The sequence below is a fragment of the Apodemus sylvaticus genome, chromosome 7 (genome assembly GCF_947179515.1).
Source record: "Apodemus sylvaticus chromosome 7, mApoSyl1.1, whole genome shotgun sequence".
Lineage (NCBI taxonomy): Eukaryota > Metazoa > Chordata > Mammalia > Rodentia > Muridae > Apodemus > Apodemus sylvaticus.
This window is the reverse complement of record NC_067478.1, coordinates 17,625,432-17,645,339: the sequence shown is the minus strand read 5'-3', so window position 1 is coordinate 17,645,339 and position 19,908 is coordinate 17,625,432. Positions and strand designations below refer to the sequence as shown.

General features: G+C 44.5%; 1 protein-coding gene across 1 annotated transcript in view; it reads right to left on the bottom strand.

Moving 5' to 3' along the window:
- LOC127689594 (collagen alpha-4(VI) chain) overlaps positions 1 to 19,908 on the bottom strand; it is a 99,481-nt gene that overhangs the window by 12,066 nt on the left and 67,507 nt on the right. Inside the window, exons 28-33 of the mRNA XM_052189282.1 lie at positions 18,255 to 18,317; positions 16,804 to 16,839; positions 15,401 to 15,437; positions 12,760 to 12,771; positions 12,182 to 12,675; positions 1,255 to 1,345 (exon numbers count right to left, since the gene is read on the bottom strand). Coding sequence (XP_052045242.1) covers positions 1,255 to 1,345; positions 12,182 to 12,675; positions 12,760 to 12,771; positions 15,401 to 15,437; positions 16,804 to 16,839; positions 18,255 to 18,317 — 733 coding nt within the window. The remainder of the gene's footprint in view (positions 1 to 1,254; positions 1,346 to 12,181; positions 12,676 to 12,759; positions 12,772 to 15,400; positions 15,438 to 16,803; positions 16,840 to 18,254; positions 18,318 to 19,908) is intronic.

The window sequence follows — 19,908 nt, the reverse complement described above, 5'->3', positions numbered from 1 at the left end:
CACAGCGATTCGTCAATGGTGCCCTGTTTGCAGGAGTAGGCACATGGCTTTATCTTTCCAGAGAAAGGGGTCAGGCTACACTTCTGTGTAAGAGCTAAAATGAACCTGGCTGCCTGGCTCATCTCTTACTCAGCTCGTGACCTTGAGTAAATGAACCTGTCTCTTCCCACCTCAATGTGCCAAACAGCATGAAGATTACAGCACCTATCTTGTGAAGTTGCTTCCGGGGGCTGGAGAAATGGCTCAGTGGTTAGGAGCCCATACCAGCTTCATACCCGAGCCCTATGCCCAGTTCCCACATGCAGTGTGGCTCGCAACCACCTGTAACTCTAGCTCCAGGAAACCTGACACCGCTGACCTCTAAGACACACATACACTTAATTTAAAAATAAAAGTGCAGTTGATTTTGGTGTTTACATTTTTTTAAAAAATGAGTTCATATACGTAGTGCTGAGAACAAATCCTAATGCACAGTGAAAACTCAAGGAACACCCATGAGGTTAGGTTTCTACAGAAGAGGAACCAGGGCTCAAGGAGAGGCCCTGTGCCCCAGAGATGCTGTGTGTGAATGCAGCTTCTAGGCCACAGCACGGTCCACACATGGCTGTTCCTGACCCTGCCTTCTCTCTCCTGCCAGTGCATGACTACATCCTCCAGGAGCTCGACCTCTGGCCTGGGTTCTCGGTGAGTAGGGTGGTTCACTTCCATGAGCATGCATGGGAATGTCTCCTAGGCATGCATGCATGCATGCATGCACTTCTGCAGAGTGCACCCTCTGGCACAGGCTAGTGAGCAGTGTGGGATACATCTCACTACTAACCAGAAGTAGATCCATTATCTAGGACCCAGGACCCCTGACTCTTAGTTCAGTGACCGCCTACCACACAAAGTGACACTAAAGGATGTCTCTCGTGCTCAGACACATACAGGAACTCTGAAGAATTGAACAGAATGTGTCAGGGTATGCCAAAGGGGACGAGCGGGGACTATGGAGCACAGCAGTCACTTGACTCATCAGGAGTCACACATCCTCTGGTCTGTGGTCACCCAGGAATGTCATGTTTGTGCCTCTCAGGATAATGCTAACTTCCTAAGAAAAACTGAAAATCTGCATTTAGTAAGAATTCCAGATTCTAACACACTGTGCATGCCAAGCACATGAGTGTCTGAAGGGCAGGTCTAGCCTGTGGCTGGAAGTTTACTCCTCCAGTCTCAAGCCCTCGGTGGGATTAGAAGCACTGTCCTAGCTCTTACCATAGCATAGAGTACAGCTGGCCAGGTGTTCCACATCCTGCTGGCGCTCGGCTTCCCACATAAACAAGTGAAATTCGTTGGGTCCATCCACCTGGTTCAAACACACACACACCAGTTCATGACCAGCTGGGTGAAATTTCAAGTCATTGTCTTTGTGACTTTTAAGGAAATACACAATTACATAAATAAATACATAGAAATAATTTGACACTATGTAACACATTTACAATCATGTAGGATCCTAGCTTCAAGGGGACACATCATCTGTACTAAGGAGGAAGTCCTGTAACATTCAAAGGGAAAGAGGTAGACACCATGAAGGAAGCCCCTGTAGAATATTTCTGGTGATCATAGCCAGAAATACAACTAGCAGATAAGAGCGAAGGATCAGATGTGCTTTGGTGAAATGAGAAAATCTGTTTATCTCTTTCATGTACCTCTCTGATGATGATTACTATAATAACTAACAACAAAAATTAAAAACAAAATGTGAATAACAGCAAATCCAACAAGGTCCCTAGAACACCTTTGAAGTGCCTTCTTCCTAGAAGCAGAGCCAGACTACATTTCCCAGCCTCCTTTGCAATGAGTTCCTACAAATGACTGCAGATTGGTTAATGGAATATCATTCCAGGACATGCATTGTAGTTCCTTGCTCCCTCTCCTACCTTTGCCAGCCAGATTTAAAGGATGGAGTAGGAAAGGGTTTGATCCCCTAAAGTATAATAAAACTGCTGATAGAGAAAGCCAGGGTCCTGAACTGGCTAGATACAAAACCTGCCCTGCCCACACAATCTTACGTAAGGACTGCATTCACATCATGGCGTTTAGGTTGGGACAAACCAGTTCCACAGTTAGCCAGGCTTGACTAACACTGTTCCTGAGACTTCTACCTCCTGATGAAAACTAGAAACGTTCCCCATTCCTTCCTCTTAAACACTGAGGTGGGGTCTGCAAACCTGCAGGGGTCTGAGCTTCTTCATGTCCATCTTTTTATCCACTCTCTATAGAAGCATGAAAGATGGAGCCCCACTCCAAGATGGAGGAGGGTCTGCTCCTCCCCCTTCATGCTCATGGCCAGAAACAAGCCAACTCTCAGCACTCCTCTAGGTAGTAAAGTGGCCAGGCCATGAAGACATCCCGCTAACTCTCAGGGAGACAGACCAGCAAGGGTTACTCTGGAAAAGAACCTTGTGCCATAGACTTTACAGAGCCACTGCTCTCTCCACTCAGTGCACAAGAAGAGTTCTGTTGCTGCCTTCCAAAGCAGGCTCACTCAAAGGAAACATCTTAATGAGGAAAGAGATATGAGGAATTGGCATTTATTTATATTAATGTAACACAGAGCCCAAAACAAAAAGATAAACATCTAAGAAGAAAGGCGAAATCACATCCTCTCTCATTCTTCACAGGGCAAAAAGATCATGAAGTTGTGCCCAGGCTGATCAGTAGCTACTACCTAAAAGTCCTCACAAGCCATGTAGAGGACAGAAAGGTGACAGGGCCTCGCCTTCACTTGTGGAAAGACAGACAGAGGATCTTCAAGAAAGAAGGGGCTCTGATAGATGTTGTTTTAGGAACTGGGGGGGGGGGGGGAGGGGGGAGGTAAGGGTGTGAAGGAGGCAATGACATCTGGCACTTTTCAATGCATACGGAGGGAAATTTAACAGGCAAAGCAGTGGTGGTCACCTTCTAGCATGAGGGGTGGCCCATACCAAGGCTCAGAGCTGGACAATGGTGTCCTAGCCAAACTCTGCTCACTGACTCATTTCCTGTGTGTTAGATAATGTCCACCTCCAGTGTGCCATGGGGGCTCTGGGACACATGGGAGACACTAACAGAGTCTTCTTGAGTACATCATGCAGATCTCCTCCAAATGGCCAACAGATCCAAGCATGGACTAGCCAAATGTACCCAATCCACCACTCCAGATTAAACCATTGTAAACAGGAATATGACATGCTATCATATTACTGTCACAAGAGAAGATTTGGAAGCTTCTGGGGCCAGGATCCATGGCAGTGAGCCAGGAGAAATGAGAAGCCGAGGTAACCCTAAGAGCTTTACCAGAGCCTTGTAAGGATATGTTTAAACTGGTATACAACTATTTTTAAAACACAGAAAGTATGGCTAAAGCTATATATAAAATACAAACTTTAAATGAAGTTTTAAAGTAATGAAATACCTCAGACAAATGTAGACATTCACCCCACATATGTACAAATTCGTGATCCTCTATCTTAGAGATGGCTCCAAGGGAAAGTACTAGACCAAGGGTTTGGATTGTAGGGAATCTGGGTTATAGTCCTTGATCTGCCTGTTGTGGCAATGAGGCCGCAGGGAGGTATCTGACTTCAGTTTCCTAGGGAACACAGCTTTAGGATGGAGGTGGGTACATCTGAGTTCTTCTGTGCCAGAGCAGCCTGGTTCTAAGTTACTGACATCTGTGTCCATGTCTGTTCAGGACAATATATGAGACCTTCTGCTCTGAGCATCTCAGAGCCTATATAACTCTTCCACATTTTATTCAGCCCACTAGAAAGTTGGCTAGATACACAACTTCCACTTTTTAACTTTTCTTGGGAACAATAATTTTAATATGCCACTTAACATCTGTACGGTCCTTGCAAAATAATTGTGGTAACAAAAGAACAACATAGAGCAGGAGTCCACAGGGAGACCATGACTCAGGACAGATACATCAATATGGGTTTTATTAATAACTTTCCATGACTTTGACCTTAGGCTTGCCAGCATAGCCATTGCCAGTGAAAAAGGAGAAAGGAGGCTTCCTGAGAACTCAAGCAGAGAGAGAATGTGGGATGGTCACTGGTGTGAGGAGAGGACACTGGCCGTTGCTTCTTCCTGCTGAGAATCGAGTCCATGCCAGAGCAGGGAAGCCAGAGGGCCTCAAAGGCAGCTGAAGTCAACCAGCCTTAGGATCTGCACCTTTGCCGTCCTCACAACCGACTTCCACTCCTAAACATCCAGTGGTGTTTGCACAGCACAACAGAGCCAACAGCAGCCTCAGGAATGTGAGTCCCACTTAGGGGTCTCTACTCTGGTAAGGTGGGATCCCTGACTCCGCCATAGAAAAGGATTTCAGTACAAGTTAGAATGAGGCACCGTTGGTGATTACACATTTAGACAGAAACAGGAAAGGGATAGACATAATCCCAAGGCACCAGTGTGGGCCTCCTGAGAGAGAGAACTGCTTTGGTATCTTTACCCTTAGAGAACTGTCTATACTCCTCCAAGGATGTAATCTACCACAGGAATTAAAGGTTAAGCCAAATGATCCTTTCTCAGACTTCTGGCTAAGATTAAGTGTAAACATTAAGCAAATCTTAAAATTTAAGTGAGAGTTAAAGTCTGTTTAAGCTAGTGTACTTCTTTTTCTTACCTTGGAGACTTTCCTAATGTGGGCTGGGAGACAGCGCATCATAAAGTGTTCTCCATGTAAACATGAGCGCAGAGTCTGATTCCCCAGAACTCACAGGAAAAAAAAAAACCATTGTTGACTCACACTTAGGATCCCAGCACTAGGGAGCCAGGGGCAGACAGATCCCTGGGGTTCACAGCCACCCAAGCTAGTCTTACTTGGCAAATCTCAAGCCTATGAGAGACCCTGTCTCACAGGAAAAGGTGAATGACACCTGAGGAACAGCCAAGGTTGTCCTCTGACTACCACAGGTCACCCTCATACACGTGAACCTGTATGTACAACACACACACACAAACACAAAGAATTTCCTTCTGTGAATAAAATTATAAAGTGGCTTTATTGGGTGAAATGTACTGTTTCAGATCTAAGAATAAGAGGCTAGGAAGATGGCTCAATAGGTAAGAGTGCTTGCCATGCAAGCATGAGGACCAGAGTTCAAATCCCCAAGATGTATGAAAATGAAAAGCTCAGCCACACAATAGACTCCTGTTGCCACAGTGTTGTGATAGGCCAGAGATAAGAGGATCTCTCAAGCTTGCTGGTTTCCAGCTACCTCCAGGTTCCAAGGAGACTCTGTCTCCAAGGAATAAGGAAGGGAGTGGCAGTATAGGGCACTCGGTGTCTTCTAACTGTGAGTGTTCTCACCCATATGGGCATATATAGTGAGACTTCTGCTTTCCTTAAAAACACAGAAATATTATAAGACTAGGTTCTCATTTTAATCCCAGGTGTGGGATGTAGGGCTGCTTCAGACTGTCCTCAGCAGCTGACTATGATTTGCCTCATGCTCTAGTAGGGGTGTGATTTTTGCCAGCTGCAGTTAGTTCCTGAGATTGTATAATGTTTGAATTCTGGGGACTCTTCAGAGGGGATATAGATGCTAGGGCCCTAAGAATTGTGGGTGGGTGGTTGGTGGCTGTTGGTTATGGCTTACTAAGTAGTCATGTACAAAGACGAAACAAGAAGAAGAAATTAGATCTCCTGATGGTGAAGTTCAAACTTGCCACAAGGAACTTGACACCCCCAATCAGCAGGAAGTAATCTAAGAATAATGACACCCACTTTTGCCTTATTTTTCTCTCCTATCTAGAGTTAGGGAGTTGAGAGGGTGGAAAAAAGAAGAAGCCACAGAGTAGCCAAAGTCAGGCTACAGGCATATACTATACACACATATACCCCCACCCCATACACACACATACACACACAAACACACACAGACACAGACACACATACATAAAGATACATACATGCACATATACACACATACATACACACACAAACACACACATACATACACACAAACATATACATACCCACAAATACACACATGCATACACACAAACACATAAATACACAAACACATACATATACATACATATACATATGCACACACATACATACACACACATACATACATACACACACACACATACACACATATGCACATGCACACAAGAGATTTAGGGATAGGAAAAATGTTGATAGGCTAAACTCAAAGTCACAAACATTCTGGCCCCAATAGGTATAATTTATTGCTTCATTGTGATGTTCTTGTTTGAGATGTCTTGTTTTAAGGAAACACACATCATCTCTGCAGGTACTTGCAGTTCAGAACTGTTGTGTTGAAGTTTCCCGACACTCTGCAGGAAAGGCAAACTAGATTCCAGGCTGAGGGGTTTCTTTCCATTGTCACGTCACCCCCAATGTTTCCTGCCTTTCTATCCCACTTTAGTGGGAAAGACAGGGAGAGAATACACATACCCTGTGGGTTTGCATGGACATTTTTGCTGGCAGAATGACTCAAGAGCAGCATTCAAACCTCAGCACATCCCATCCCCCATACTAAAGACCTTCCTCTGAACCCTTGCCCTGGAGACTCCCCGGCTTTAACTTAAGGCGGTACTCAGCTGTCAGAGGCAGGAAGAGAACGTTCACTCCTGGGACTGAGCCAGGAGGGGCTCTTGGCCTGAAAACAAATGAAAACACACAGGGAGGGTGGAAGCAAATACTAGGGAGGAAGGTTTACCTTGGACAGGGTTGGAGCTGACTAGACTCTAAGGAGTTTACAAACCATCTGGCACTGAGTTGGGGTAAGGGCTTGGAAAAGAAGTAGAAACTGTGCGAGAGAGGGCATTAAGAGGCCAGAGGGACAGAGACAAGACAAAGCCGCCATCTAACCCGTAGCTGGCCCAAGAGCTTGGGTAGAGCTTTGGCTCCGCTAAACTATCAGAGTGCCACCGAAGTCAACCAAGCAACCCACTCTCCCTGTAATTCTCAGAAACACCAGGAGCTGGAACTGGGATAAGAGTGTATGTGATGGTTTGTAGATGTTTGGCCCAGGGAGTGGCACTATTTAGAGGTGTGGCCTTGTTGAAGTAGGTGTGGCCTTATTGGAGGACATGTGTTCAATGGGTGTGGGCTTGACCCTCTTCCGAGCTGCCTAGAAGCCAGTCTTCTCTTGGCAGCCCTCAGATGAAGATGGAGAACTCTCAGCTCCTCCTGCACTGTGCCTGCCTGGACGCCACCATGTTTCCACCTTGATGACAATGGACTGAACCTCTGAACCTGTAAGCCAGTCCCAATTAAGTGTTGTCCTTATATGAGTTTCTTTGGTCATGGTGTCTGCTCACAGCAGGAAAACCCTAAAACAGTGTCTATACAGTGAGAAAGAGGGACTTGGGAACCTGCCATATCAGGATGAGAATTCCTGAACTACATGGCTTAGAATAAGTCATTTCTCCCTCTTGCCTCTGTTCTCCTCATCTGGGCAATGAGGTTATCATTTGTAACTGGTGGGACAGTTGTGAGGGTTAGACAGTCCTTGTGATGGTCAGATTTATTATCAACCTTACACAGACTGCAATCACCTCAGAAGAGAGAGTGTCGATGCAGAATCACCTCCGCTGAGTTGGTCTACAAGCATGTGTTAGGGGGAGCATCTTAGCTAAGTTAATGGATATGGGAAGATCCAGCCTCCTGTGGGCATGAGTGCCACCATTCCCTAGGCAGAAGGTCCTCTATAAGAGTAGAGAATTTATCTTGAGTGAGGGGACACAGCTCAATTGGTACTGGTCACACTTGGGGATGTTTGACCCGCAGCACCCATGTAAAAGGCCGGCATGGTGGCATGGGGGTGAGTTTGTAATCCCAGAGCCAGAAAGAACAAGACAGGTGGATCCCTCAGGCCCTCTCGCCAGCCAGCCTAGCCTAACAGAGGAGTTTCAGTTCTCATTGAGAGACTGTGTGAGCAAAGTCAAGGTGGACATCTGTGGGTGAACAACATCCGTGGTTGACTGCTGGCCTCCACGTGCACACACACACACACACATCCACAAACACAAAACGACATCTTTATGTGACCTTCACAAATTCTCAAATTACATCAAAATTGAAGTCACATATACAATCACATACACAAACACACACACATACACAAACACAAAATGACATCTTTATGTGACCTTCACAAATTCTCAAATTACATCAAATTTGAAGTCTCTCACACACACACACCCCAATCTCCTTATCTTCTAAAGCTGACGGTGTATGAAGGGAGAGAGAACTTCTGTGACAGCCAGCTTTCCAATCTTTGGATTTGCTAAGAAGTAAAAGTAGGACCAGTCTGCAGACATACCTCCCAATATCGCTATAAAGATAAAATGCCCTGAAAGAGAGAGGGGGCCTAGAACTTTGAAGGACTCTGTTTTACTGCTTTTAACTTTTGAATTCAAAGCCTCGGGCCCATGAGAGCTCCAGACCTTGAATGCTCAGTTAACTGCGGTGTCTCAGTATCATTGTCTGAAGAACAGGCTCATCACACTGCCTATCTCATTGGGTTCTGAGGATTAAGTGAATCAATAAAGGCTCAGAATGGCATCTGGATCAATAAACATGAGCTGTTTTCCTAGGCGTTGTTTCAAGGGAATCCGTGCGGGCCTTTTTAGAAAGAAAAATGGAATCCAAAGCCTGGCCCACAAGCTGCGCTTTCTCTCTAATGCCTGGTTTCTTTGCTTTAAAAAGACGATCTAATGAAGGCTTGTGTTTCGAGGCATAAGACCTCAGTAATGATGGGATCAGGTGCAGGGAGTCCAAGTGCAATTTTATTTAGGGCTGAAACAATTCCATGAATAACAACAAAAACAACAACAACTTTCCAATAGGCGTGGCAGTCTCCAAGTGTGCTTAAATGAACTAAGAAATTAGGATATCTATTTGTGTAATCCGTTTCAACTTGAGCTACTGTCATCCACCCAGAACTGTGTGGGGACTGTTCTGAAAAGTACAGCAACACAGAGGTGAAAGAGAAAAGCCTCACACACATCAGCAAGCCTTTGGGAAATGAATTCAGAAGACGAACCACAAGATAAACCACTCACTGGCGTCACTAGATTGCCCTCATGTAAAGAATAAAGAACGAGGGAAGGCTGCGGTGTACCCACTGGAGAAGAACAAGGGCTGAGAGGCCCTGAAAATGCCGTTGTCATTTTGACAATTTCTCTCCTTGCCAGTGTCACCGGCAACAAGGTCATTCGTTACATCTGAACTGACAAGCACCATTTAACATCTTTTCTAAACCATTAAATTTTCAAAATGCCAAGCTGTCTCCCCGCAGCCTGGGGCAAGCGCATGTCCACAGGATGGAGAGGACGGCGGCTAAGAGCGATAGCACAGCGCGTCAAGTATATTCAAGCCAGCAACGTCACCTCACAGAACAGTCCATGCTTTCACTCTGAAGTCTGCCCACCCGCGAAGAGGGCGAGCAGGCCATGACTAAGGATGCACCTACAAATCAGAAGCAAACACTAGCTGTCCGGCAGCCCATCAGAGGGTACCACAGGGGCTGCACTTGAGGGGTGTGGTTGCACATGCTGTCACTCCCTAAATGTCAGGGGCCAACCCTCCTGAGAAACAGAGGTGTCGAGGAGCAGAGGTGTCGATATTTATACCTGGACAGAAGCCAACTTAAAATTGCAGCACAAGGCCCTCTCCATTCCTTTTGTACTTTGGGTGGCTTGTTGTTTTCGTTTAATTTGGTTTGGTTTTTGGAGACAGTGTCCTGCATAGCCCAGGCTGGTCTTGAAGTTGCTATGTAGCCAACAGTGACTATGAATTTCTGATTCCCCTGCCCTCACCTTCCAACTGTTAGATTACAGGTGTATATGCTCGTCCCAGGGAGTGGCACTATTAGAAGGCGTGGTCTTCTGGGAGGAAGTATGTCACTGTGGGGTTGGGTTTAGAGATCTTCCTCCTAGATGCCAGAGGATACCTAGTCTGTTCCTGGCTTCCTTTGGATAAAGATGTAGAACCCTCAGCTCCTCCTGCACCATGCCTGCCTGGATGCTGCCATGCTTCTGATTTGATGACAATGGACTGAACCTCTGAACCTGTGAGCCAGCCCCAATTACATGTTGTCCTTTATAAAACATGCATACTGTTCACAGCAGTAAAACCCAAACTAATATAACAGGCATATGCCACTTTCCTTGGTTTATGTGGGGCTAGGATCAAACCCAGGACTTCACACGCTAGGCAACTGCCCTAGAAACTGAGCTATATCCTCAGACCCCACTGTTTCATTTCTGAGCCAAGAAAAATGAAACCCAGACAGTTCAACTATTATGACAGCTCCTATAAACATCTCATCATCTATGAAAGTGAAAAAAGAAACATTTCATCTCTAACTTAAGTGGTTAGCTTTATACTCTGCCTTTATCAAAGCATTCTGAAAATTACCAAGAACCTCCCCCCAGCAGCCTGCCCAGACATCCTGCTAGGCCAGCAGGAAGCAGCAAGAACAAGAAAGAACACCAGCTCTTTGTTTTCTCCTTGTTTCTCAACCTGAGGTGGCTGCTCCTCCTTCCTGGTAGTTTGCAAGCTGTCGCAAGCTTATCCATTGATTCTTAGACACGCACACTGGGTGTCAACAAAATTTCTAACCTAGCAGTTCTGCTGCACAATTCTATCTCAAGAGAAAATGAAGAGGTCCAGCACAACTGAATCCATTAGTTATTAAAGAGAACCATGTGACATTTCCATTTTTCCCGGTCAGAAATGGTCAAGTGTCAGTAATGTCACATAGCTAAATCTAGCATTCACACACAGTGGAAGAAAATCGACCTTCAGCTTGATAAATCGTCCTAGAAATTCTGTGAGCACATATTGTGTAGGTTTTAGTTAGAAGAGAAAACTTTAGAGACTAGACATCTGGACCACTGCCAGTTTCTATACATATTGAAACACACTGACAAAAGGAACAACATGTTGCCCATGCACACAACATAGATGGGCAAGGCCAGACATGTTGACTGGAAGAAGTTACATACAAAAGACTAGATAATAGGTGATTCCATTTATACCAATACTCAAAATACGCAACAGCTGCCTGTGATGGAAGTCAAAGGGGTAGTTACCTTGGGCTGGATGGCTTGGTGAGGAACAGAGAGAATTTATAAATGCCAAAGGTTCTCTGAACCTTAAACTACATCCTGGTCACAGAGGAGTAAAATAGTTAAGAATCCATCTGGGCTTGCTCTGTCAGCAAAGTGCTTGCCGTGTAAGCACAAAGACCTGAGTTCAGATCCCTAGTGACTCAGTAAAAATCCAGATAAGGCACAAACCTGTAACCCTGGCGCTGCAGAAATTAAGTCAGGAGAATACTGGGACTTGCTGGCCAGCCAGCCTACCCTACTCCAGAACAGTGAGAGACCCTGTCTCAAATCACAAGGTAATCAGCTCCTGAGGCACCACAGCCATGGCTGAACTCTGGCTTTTGCATGTATGCCTGTGTATGTGTGTATGTGTGTGTGTGTGTGTGTGTGTGTGTGTGTACATATACACACACAATCCTTTTTATCTCTGTGCTTTAAAAGCACAGCATTTTTTCATGTTGTTAAATGGGCACATAAGGTTATGCACAAGTAATAGGAAGGAGGAAGAGGAAAAAAGCCAAAGTCAATGATCTGTTGTTAGTTTAGCATCTTCTAGTGAACAAGCCTGAGTGCAGATTGTAGTCTGCCACTAACTCGTTACTTGACCCTCAAAAATATCCTTACCTTCTCTAAGCCTCAATTTTCACATTCTTGCAGTAGAAAGAACCAACAAGGCCTAACTAATAGAGCTTTGGGGACATTACACGTGATAACACCTGTGCCAGTTAGTCTCTAGTTATTCAGCAATTTCTGGAGAATTCTTCCCATGAACCACTCTCACTGTTCACGCCATCCCTTATAGAGTTGTAAAAACCAGACTAACTCCAGAACCTCTTCCCATCAGCCCTTGTACCTCCTCCCATCAGCCGTCGCACCTCTTCCCATCAGCCCACCTCCTCCCCCCACCCCTCCCACTTCCTCCCATCAGACCTTGCACCTCCTCCCATCACCCCTCCCACCTCCTCACATCAGCCCTTGCACCTCCTCCCATCACCCCTCCTACATCCTCCCATCAGCCCTTGTACCTCCTCCCATCATCCCACACCTCACATACCAGCAGCGCCTCTGGGAGGTTGTGCTCCTCTGTGAAGGTCACAACTGCAGTAACGATGTCCGCTGCATGGAGTTCCAGCATGGCTGTGCTGACAGAGGTTGTGTCGTAGTTCCTACCCACCTGGAAGAACACGGCTACCTTCCTCACCAGAAGGCCTGAGCGTACACGCTTGAATACATGTCTAGCCACAAACCTCATGGTGGCCCCAAGGTTCCGGGACCCAGTTGAGCGTTCCAGGGGAATTTTCCTGACAGCCTGTAGAAGGCCGGCTCTTCCCTGATGGTCCGAAAAGCGCACTAGATAATCTGTCTTCGTGTTGTAGGAAACAATAGCCACTCGGGCGCCAGTGGGGCAGTTGCTCTCACTCACTTCCAACTCCATCAACAGAGATAATAAGATGGTTCTCATCCTCTCAAAGTCTGACTGGGAGACGTCGTTGGACATGTCCAAGGCAAAGACCACTTCGGTTGGGAATGCTGGGCATCTGGAAACACCTTGACACAGGGATACACAGACTTGAGATGTCTGAGCGGTGGCTAGACAGGCGACGGCTTATATAAACAATGAGCAGTATTTACCTTTTGAGCAAGCTGGAAGGGAAAAGACACTGTTAGTGTCTGTGTATGGGCAGTTTATATTTTAACATAAAATACTCTTTTTTGGCTTGACAGTTTCTGTGTGTCACTGAAGTTGACCTTGAATTTAAAATCCTCTTGCCACAGTCCCCGAAGTATTGGGATTTTCAAGCCATACCCACTTTGAAAAATCCTTTTGAGAAATTTGAATGACCTTCTAGATGCTCCTCCCTGGTATGGCAAAGGCCCCTTCTGTTTGCCCAGGATTCGTCTTTTTTCCCCATTACAGAAGGGCCTCAGTTTCTGACTGGGTCTATCGCTGCCTAAAATGTAGTACCTGGCTTACTAAATTCTGGATAATATAGACTATGAAAAATGATAGGACTTCACAAAAACATCTTTTATATCCTAATGAAACCCATCACTCAGTAGGCTAAAAGAGAGAGGCAAGAACACCCTTTGCCCTTTGCCCTTTGCCCTTTGCCTCTTCCCTTCCAGGATGGATGAAATATGTAGATTCAGTGACTGAAGCTTGAGATAATTTGGGAAATATAACAACTAACACACACACACATACACACACACACACACATACATACACACACACACACACACAGGACAGAGAAGGAAATAAAAGGAGACTTCATTCTGGAACCCCTGGAATGCCCACCCCAGGCCTCATCCACCCAGACTGATGATGTCTGAGCTGTGACCTGAGAGACCCGTTTCTCCATTGTTGTCGAGGACTTCAGTTACATTCAACTAAAATTAAATTTGATTAAAGCAGTAAACTATCCTGAAGCTGTATTTTAGATGTGTCTCATATATATATATATATATATATATACATATATATATATATATATATATATATATATATATATATATATAATATAAATCATATACAAATATATGTATATCTTAGGTAAAGTATATATGTGTGTATATACATGTATATGTAAGTAACATGAGCTCATAAAAAATTAAGATTGTCCTTAGTTCACCATCCAAACATAAAAATACTTTTACTTTATAAAACTTGGAGCTTAAAGTATGTTTGACTCTGAACCATGTTACACTTGGTGTGGCTTTTTATCAGGAAACGCTGAGTGCTATCATATTCTCCTGTGTAGCTGTCCTATGGTTTCTTCAGCCAGTGTCTCTCAGTACAAGCACGCATGTACAAGTACCTGTGCCTATTTGTCCAAGTACATCTGCCTATAGCACTAATTGTGGGCTTTTATATGATTGTTCCAATTGCTCTTTAAGCAGCCTTTTATGGTCCCACAAGTCACTTTTATGCATTCCTCAAATTGGGAGTAAGGATTATTTTGACTTTTCAAAAATATTTCCAATTTGAAGCTTAGACCTGGTGGTACAAGCCTGCATTCCTAGCTCTCGGGAGGTTGATGCAGGAGGATTGCAAGTTTGAAGCCACAGTAGTATACATAAGGAGTTTCAGGCCAGATAGGCTAATTAGCAAGACCCTGTCTCTAAAGACCAGAACTATATAAATAAATATGCATATGTATGTATATATTACATATGAGTGTATGTATGTATGTATGCATATGTAGCAAGCATGTATATATTTCCAGTTTGAGAACCATAAAGAGCATATCATAGTTCTAACAGATAATCTTCAATTTCCACTGAGAGTGAATATTCTCACAGGTGCATTGTTAATTTGTAATTTTTTTCTTCTCTGATTCCTTATGTCTCTCACCTATTTTCAATTCAAAAGATTTTTTTTTGCATTTAGATTTAGCTCTCCACAAAATTCTATGCTTATATATAAAAATGATTTGCAGCAGCAATTGTAATCTTGACATGACATAGCAAGGGCACAGAGCTCTTCACCTGCTTCTATCCAGAATATTTTTTCTCACCTTTCTCTTTGCTTTTGACCCTGTGGTGCTCCTCAGTGTACAGAGTTTGACCTTTCTGCATGGCCAGCTCTTCCTTGCTATCCCAGCTGACAATATTACTCTATGTGACTCCCCTGAGAATGGGACCTGGGCTCCCCTTGAACAGCAGCCAGATGGAAGTGAACAGAAGCCAGAAGGAGAGAGGAGGCAAGGGGTTGTGTAGAAAACTCAAACTTCTACACCAAGAGCTTTTGACTCAGCGTTCTTTCCCTTTTGCCAGTAAGGAGAGATGTGCGCTCTCTGTGGATATGAGTACTGGAGAAGTTTTTAAAGAGAGCACAAAGTGACAAAAGCAGACCTAAGACCTAATGGTTCCTAGTTCCATTTCTGCAATGGGAATGCCAACCGAATAGGGCACGTTTCTTTTCAAAAGGTCGTCGTCGTCGTCGTCATCGTCGTGAATACTGTTGGTTGAAATAAAAAGAACAGGGCTTCCCATGCTCTCTTTCATCCACCAAGATGGAGGCACACGGGTATGGAGTATGGTTACATTTGGGGGATCCAGTCTTGTATGGTGTGCCTTTCAAACTACTTCATTTCAGAGCCCACTGAGGAAGAGATGGCTTACTTAAAGGGAGATCGGGCCCAGTCTGTTAATCTATAAGATCTTTTTACAATGGCCAAGCCACTTCCCAAAGCTCAGTCAAATCCTCGGGTGACTTATGTCCTTAGTCCTTGATCCACACACCCACACCGCCACCTCCCAAACAACTTACGGCAGTTTCCTCGCACAAAATCAACAATTTCACAAGGCTGTAGAGAGATGGGGAGAGGCGGGGAGAGAAGATAAGCATTTAATGTAGAGTGATTTCATTGTTGTGACTTGAAATGGTGTGTGCATGTGATCAGTACCTAGTTGAAGCACTTAAATACACAACAGAAAACCACAAAATTGTTAGAGCTCATGTTACCACCTAACAATATTATTTCTGGATCCAGCCACTACTTTAAAACATTTAAAGGATTTTACATGTCATGCTGAGATAGGTAGGGTAGACCATTTTACTTTGTAATCTACCTCACAAATTAACGGGATCAAATCTGATGAGGAAGGTTGAAATCCAGGAATCTCAGGAGAGACTACTGGGAACCCCTGTCAAAATATGCATTTTTATAGAAGTATTTGCTAGACTTCTTCAGAATGACTGCTGAGTCAGGTACCTCCATAACCTGACCCCTGGAATTCTACCTCTTCTTTTGTTTGTTTTTATCCCTTACAGGGATCACCTCTTGTGTACAGTGTGGAAGCATCACCTGCCAATAAACATCTAATGGCCAATACACTGAGGCAGGCAGGATTAGAAGGAGAGACATCTGACAAAGAGAAGGGAGCTCTGAGATATTGTCAGGTAGGACGATTCCCCACCAGGACTTGGGGGAAGTTGGATGCACGAAACTGAGGAGAGGTAACTAACTATGTGGCAGGCATAGAGTAGTATAAACTACTAATATAAGTATGTTATAACATAAGGGCTAATATAAGTTATGAGTTAGTTGGGAACAAGCCTAGCTTAAGGCCTACATATTTTATTAATAAATAATGAGCCCCAGAGTCACTATTCAGGAACCAGGGAGAGGGTGGGAAAGCCTGCAGTTAGAAGCCTTCCCTCTCTCCTCTGTTCTCCCCTCAACTCAGACCCTGACTCTTCCTGTTCTTCTGTTCACCTCATCCTCAGACCCCACCTTTTCCTGTTCTCCGGTTGTTTCTGCTTCCTGCAACCCCACCTAACAGTCTCTGTGCACTTGGGAGAAAAGCACTCCTTGTCATTGCTGATATTATTTTTGGAGTGTCCCATTAGACATGAAAGCCTGTGCCAGTCTGTGAATTGGCGTATTAAAAATGCATAGCTTTATAAGCAGTGTTTTTAGCTTTACAGAAGAGCATTCTTCAGAAAGGAGGTAGCTTCCAGATATTTTCTTTTGTGTCATTTAATATTTAAAATATTCTACTAACTTTATAGTGACATTTCTAGGGAAGACTCTGAAAACTTAAAGTATTAACAAAATGTATAAAATGAAAAATTAAAAAGCCTTAAGATGAACAAATCTTGCATTGGGGGGTATAGAAATATTTATGTTCTAAAGTGGGTGAATTTTCAAATTAGGAATCTCCACCTACCTTTCTATCTGCCAAGCCTTTTGAGCCCTTGAGGCCCTAGAAAGAACAGAAACATGCTTAGAACTGCGGATTCTGGAGATGCTGTGTGTTCACCAGGGCACATATGCTTCCCTCCTCTCCTGGCCCTGGAGTTCTGCCCAGCCCAGTCAGGAGGACAAAGTGCATCCCAAACCTCAGGATCCAGGAAGTCCAGGAGGACGGGACATGGACTCTTGGAAGACCAGGTCATTTTGAAACCATTCAAGTTCCCAGGTCCTACCACAAGCTATTCAGAAGTACATCCTGGTATCTCCCCTGTTCCTGCTCTTCCAGGCCTCTCGTCCCCACCCAGTCTCTGCCCTCATAGTGAAGGACCCCTCCCAGAAGCCTTCCCATCACCACTGTCTGCCTCCAGCCCCTCTGGAGCCTAGCCAGTCCTTGTCTTTGTTTAGACTCTACATGGTGGTAACTTGTAGCCTTGGGCAGGTCACTATACTGAAACCCACAGAATCAGTACTTCATCATCAGATGACTATGAACTACCTCTGTGATGTTTGCTTTTGCTGACTTAGTTGATTCTAGTAAAAACCCCGAACTCCAATGAGGGACATGCTGATGCCCCCTTCTGGCTGATGAATACTTTATTCCTCACAGAATGACAGACAGACACTGGCTAGTTTGACGGATGAATCTTAATTGAGGTAGGTATTGTCTCGGATTAGCCTATGGACATGTCTATGAGGCATTTTCTTCATTGCCAATAGATAAAGAAGGTCCCAACCAACTGTGGGTAGTATTACCCTTAAACAGATGGGCCTAGGATGTTACCACCTCAGGTGAGGCAGCAAGCCAGTAGCAGTATTTCTCTTCAGTCTCGGCTTCGGTCCTGGCCATCAAGTTCCTTCCTGCCCTGAGACCCTGCTCTGACTTCCCTCAATGATAGGCTGCAACCTACAATCCAAACAAACCCATTCCTCCCCAACTTGCTTGTGGTCAGTGGTTTCTCACAGGGAAGCAAGCTATACCACCCTGTCTCTAAAACATGGCATAGGGCAAAGCTTCAAAGTCTTTCTTCATCCCAGTGTATTCTAAAAATTCTTCTAGTTTTGCGACATTATCAGTTCAGTCGAGAATGTATGGATGGAATATTTAATGAGGATTTCCTTCCAGCTTTACGTGTTACTCATCATGTTTACATTGATAAGCTCATTCTCTGGTAAGCTTTATGTTTTAATCTATATAAAGATCCATAAATCTCTAGTCATTCCAAGAGCACCTCTATATTCAGATAAAAAAACTACATCTAGAATGCTGTGTAGGGTTTGAGGTCAGCATTTTCTAAGCAATTTGCCAGTTCCCTTGAACCTGCTCAATGTCCCAGACGTGTGTTTCTTCTTCAGTGAGGCCTCTTATCAAGCTCTTTCTCATCTTGGCACAAGGTTGAAAATAAAAAAGGAAAGGGTACTCATTACCATTTTTCCTGGTGGGCCTTGGTCACCTGGAGTTCCAGCAAGCCCAGGAAATCCAGAATTGCCCTACAACGAAGAAACCAAAGGAATAAGCTTCCCTGGTGGCTGGGAGAATTAGTCCTCCCAAAACATCAATTTGCTTCATACCTAAGGCCCATGAGTCTGCCCCTGTGAACTCTGTATCCATGGAGAGACAGGGAGGCTTTATGAGAACCAAACAACTCCCTTCTAGCCCACCTATCTAACCCAGCTTGTCCACACACGAGTTACACACACACACACACACACACACACACACACACACACACACACACACGAATACATTTCCATATATAGCCTTAAAAGTCAACTTAACCCTCAAGATTAAGTCTCAAGGACATGTGATAATGTACAAGGTCTGCATAGAGCCTCTGACAGCAGAAAAAGGAAAAATTCCCATAGCACCTTTGGGCCTCAGTGTCTCAAGGACAGTTCAAGGTAGCCAGGGCCTCACTGCTCATATTCCAGGATATCGAAGTAAAATGGCACTGATTATCTGGATTGAATCAGTGCCTCGCCTTTTTTATTTGAAAGCAGAGAGAAGTTAACTGATCAGAGTAGCCATAAGCAGCAGTGATCTGAGCAAGCAGGGACCCAGCTGTCTGTAGGATCCTGACAGCAGATAAAACACCAGGGCTGAGTCCAAGGAAAACGTACACTTTCTGGCCCTCCCTCCCCTCTGCTCCAAACACAAGTTCATGTCCCGGTCCAGAAGGTTTTACTTTAAACAAACATTTTTAAATTACATTTAGTTATTTGTGTGTGTATGTGTGTACATGCATGTGTGTGTGTGTGTGTGTGTGTGTGTGTGTGTGTGTGTGAGAGAGAGAGAGAGATACACCATGGTGCATATGTGGAGATCAGATGACAGCTTATAGGAATTGTTTCTTTCCTTTTACCATCTGGGTACTGGGGATCAAATTCAAGTTGCTTGTACTTGGTGGCAAGTGCCTTAACCCACAGTGCTGGTTAGTTCTTGTTAACTTGATAGAAGCTCAAGTCACTGGGAAGAACCCTCACTGAGAAAATGTCCCTATAGCCCAGAGGCAAGTCTACCATGCCTGGGCAGGTGGTCCTGGGTTCTATAAGAAAACAAACTGAGCAGGCCATGAAGGGCAAACCAGGAACAGCATTTCTCCTTGGCTTCTGCTTCAGCTCCTGCCCTGACTTCCCTCAATGGTCTATGGGCCTTTATGGACTAAGCCCCTCTGCTTTCGGTCATGGTGTTTATCACAGTCACAGAACTAAAACACCCCAGATCCATCTACCAGGCCAAAGCTCACTTTCTAATGTCTATCAGCAAAACACTATCCGGATCCTAATATTCACAAAGTTATTCTTTTTAAAATGAGTTGCCACTGGCTGCGGCTCAAGATCCAATCTTTATATCTGGGCGTGGTGGCACACTTAGGAAGTACTGGAAGCAAGGTCAGTGATTCAAGGCAGACCTTCCTTAACATAACAAGTTCAAGGCCAGCATGGGCTATCTGAGACTGTCTGAAAAGCAAAAAAAAAAAAAAAGAATTTTTTAAAAAAATTATAATCTATAGAACCTGAAGAAATGGGTTCTTAATAGGAGACTCAATTAAGCACACTAGACTCAAAGTCCACCAAGACA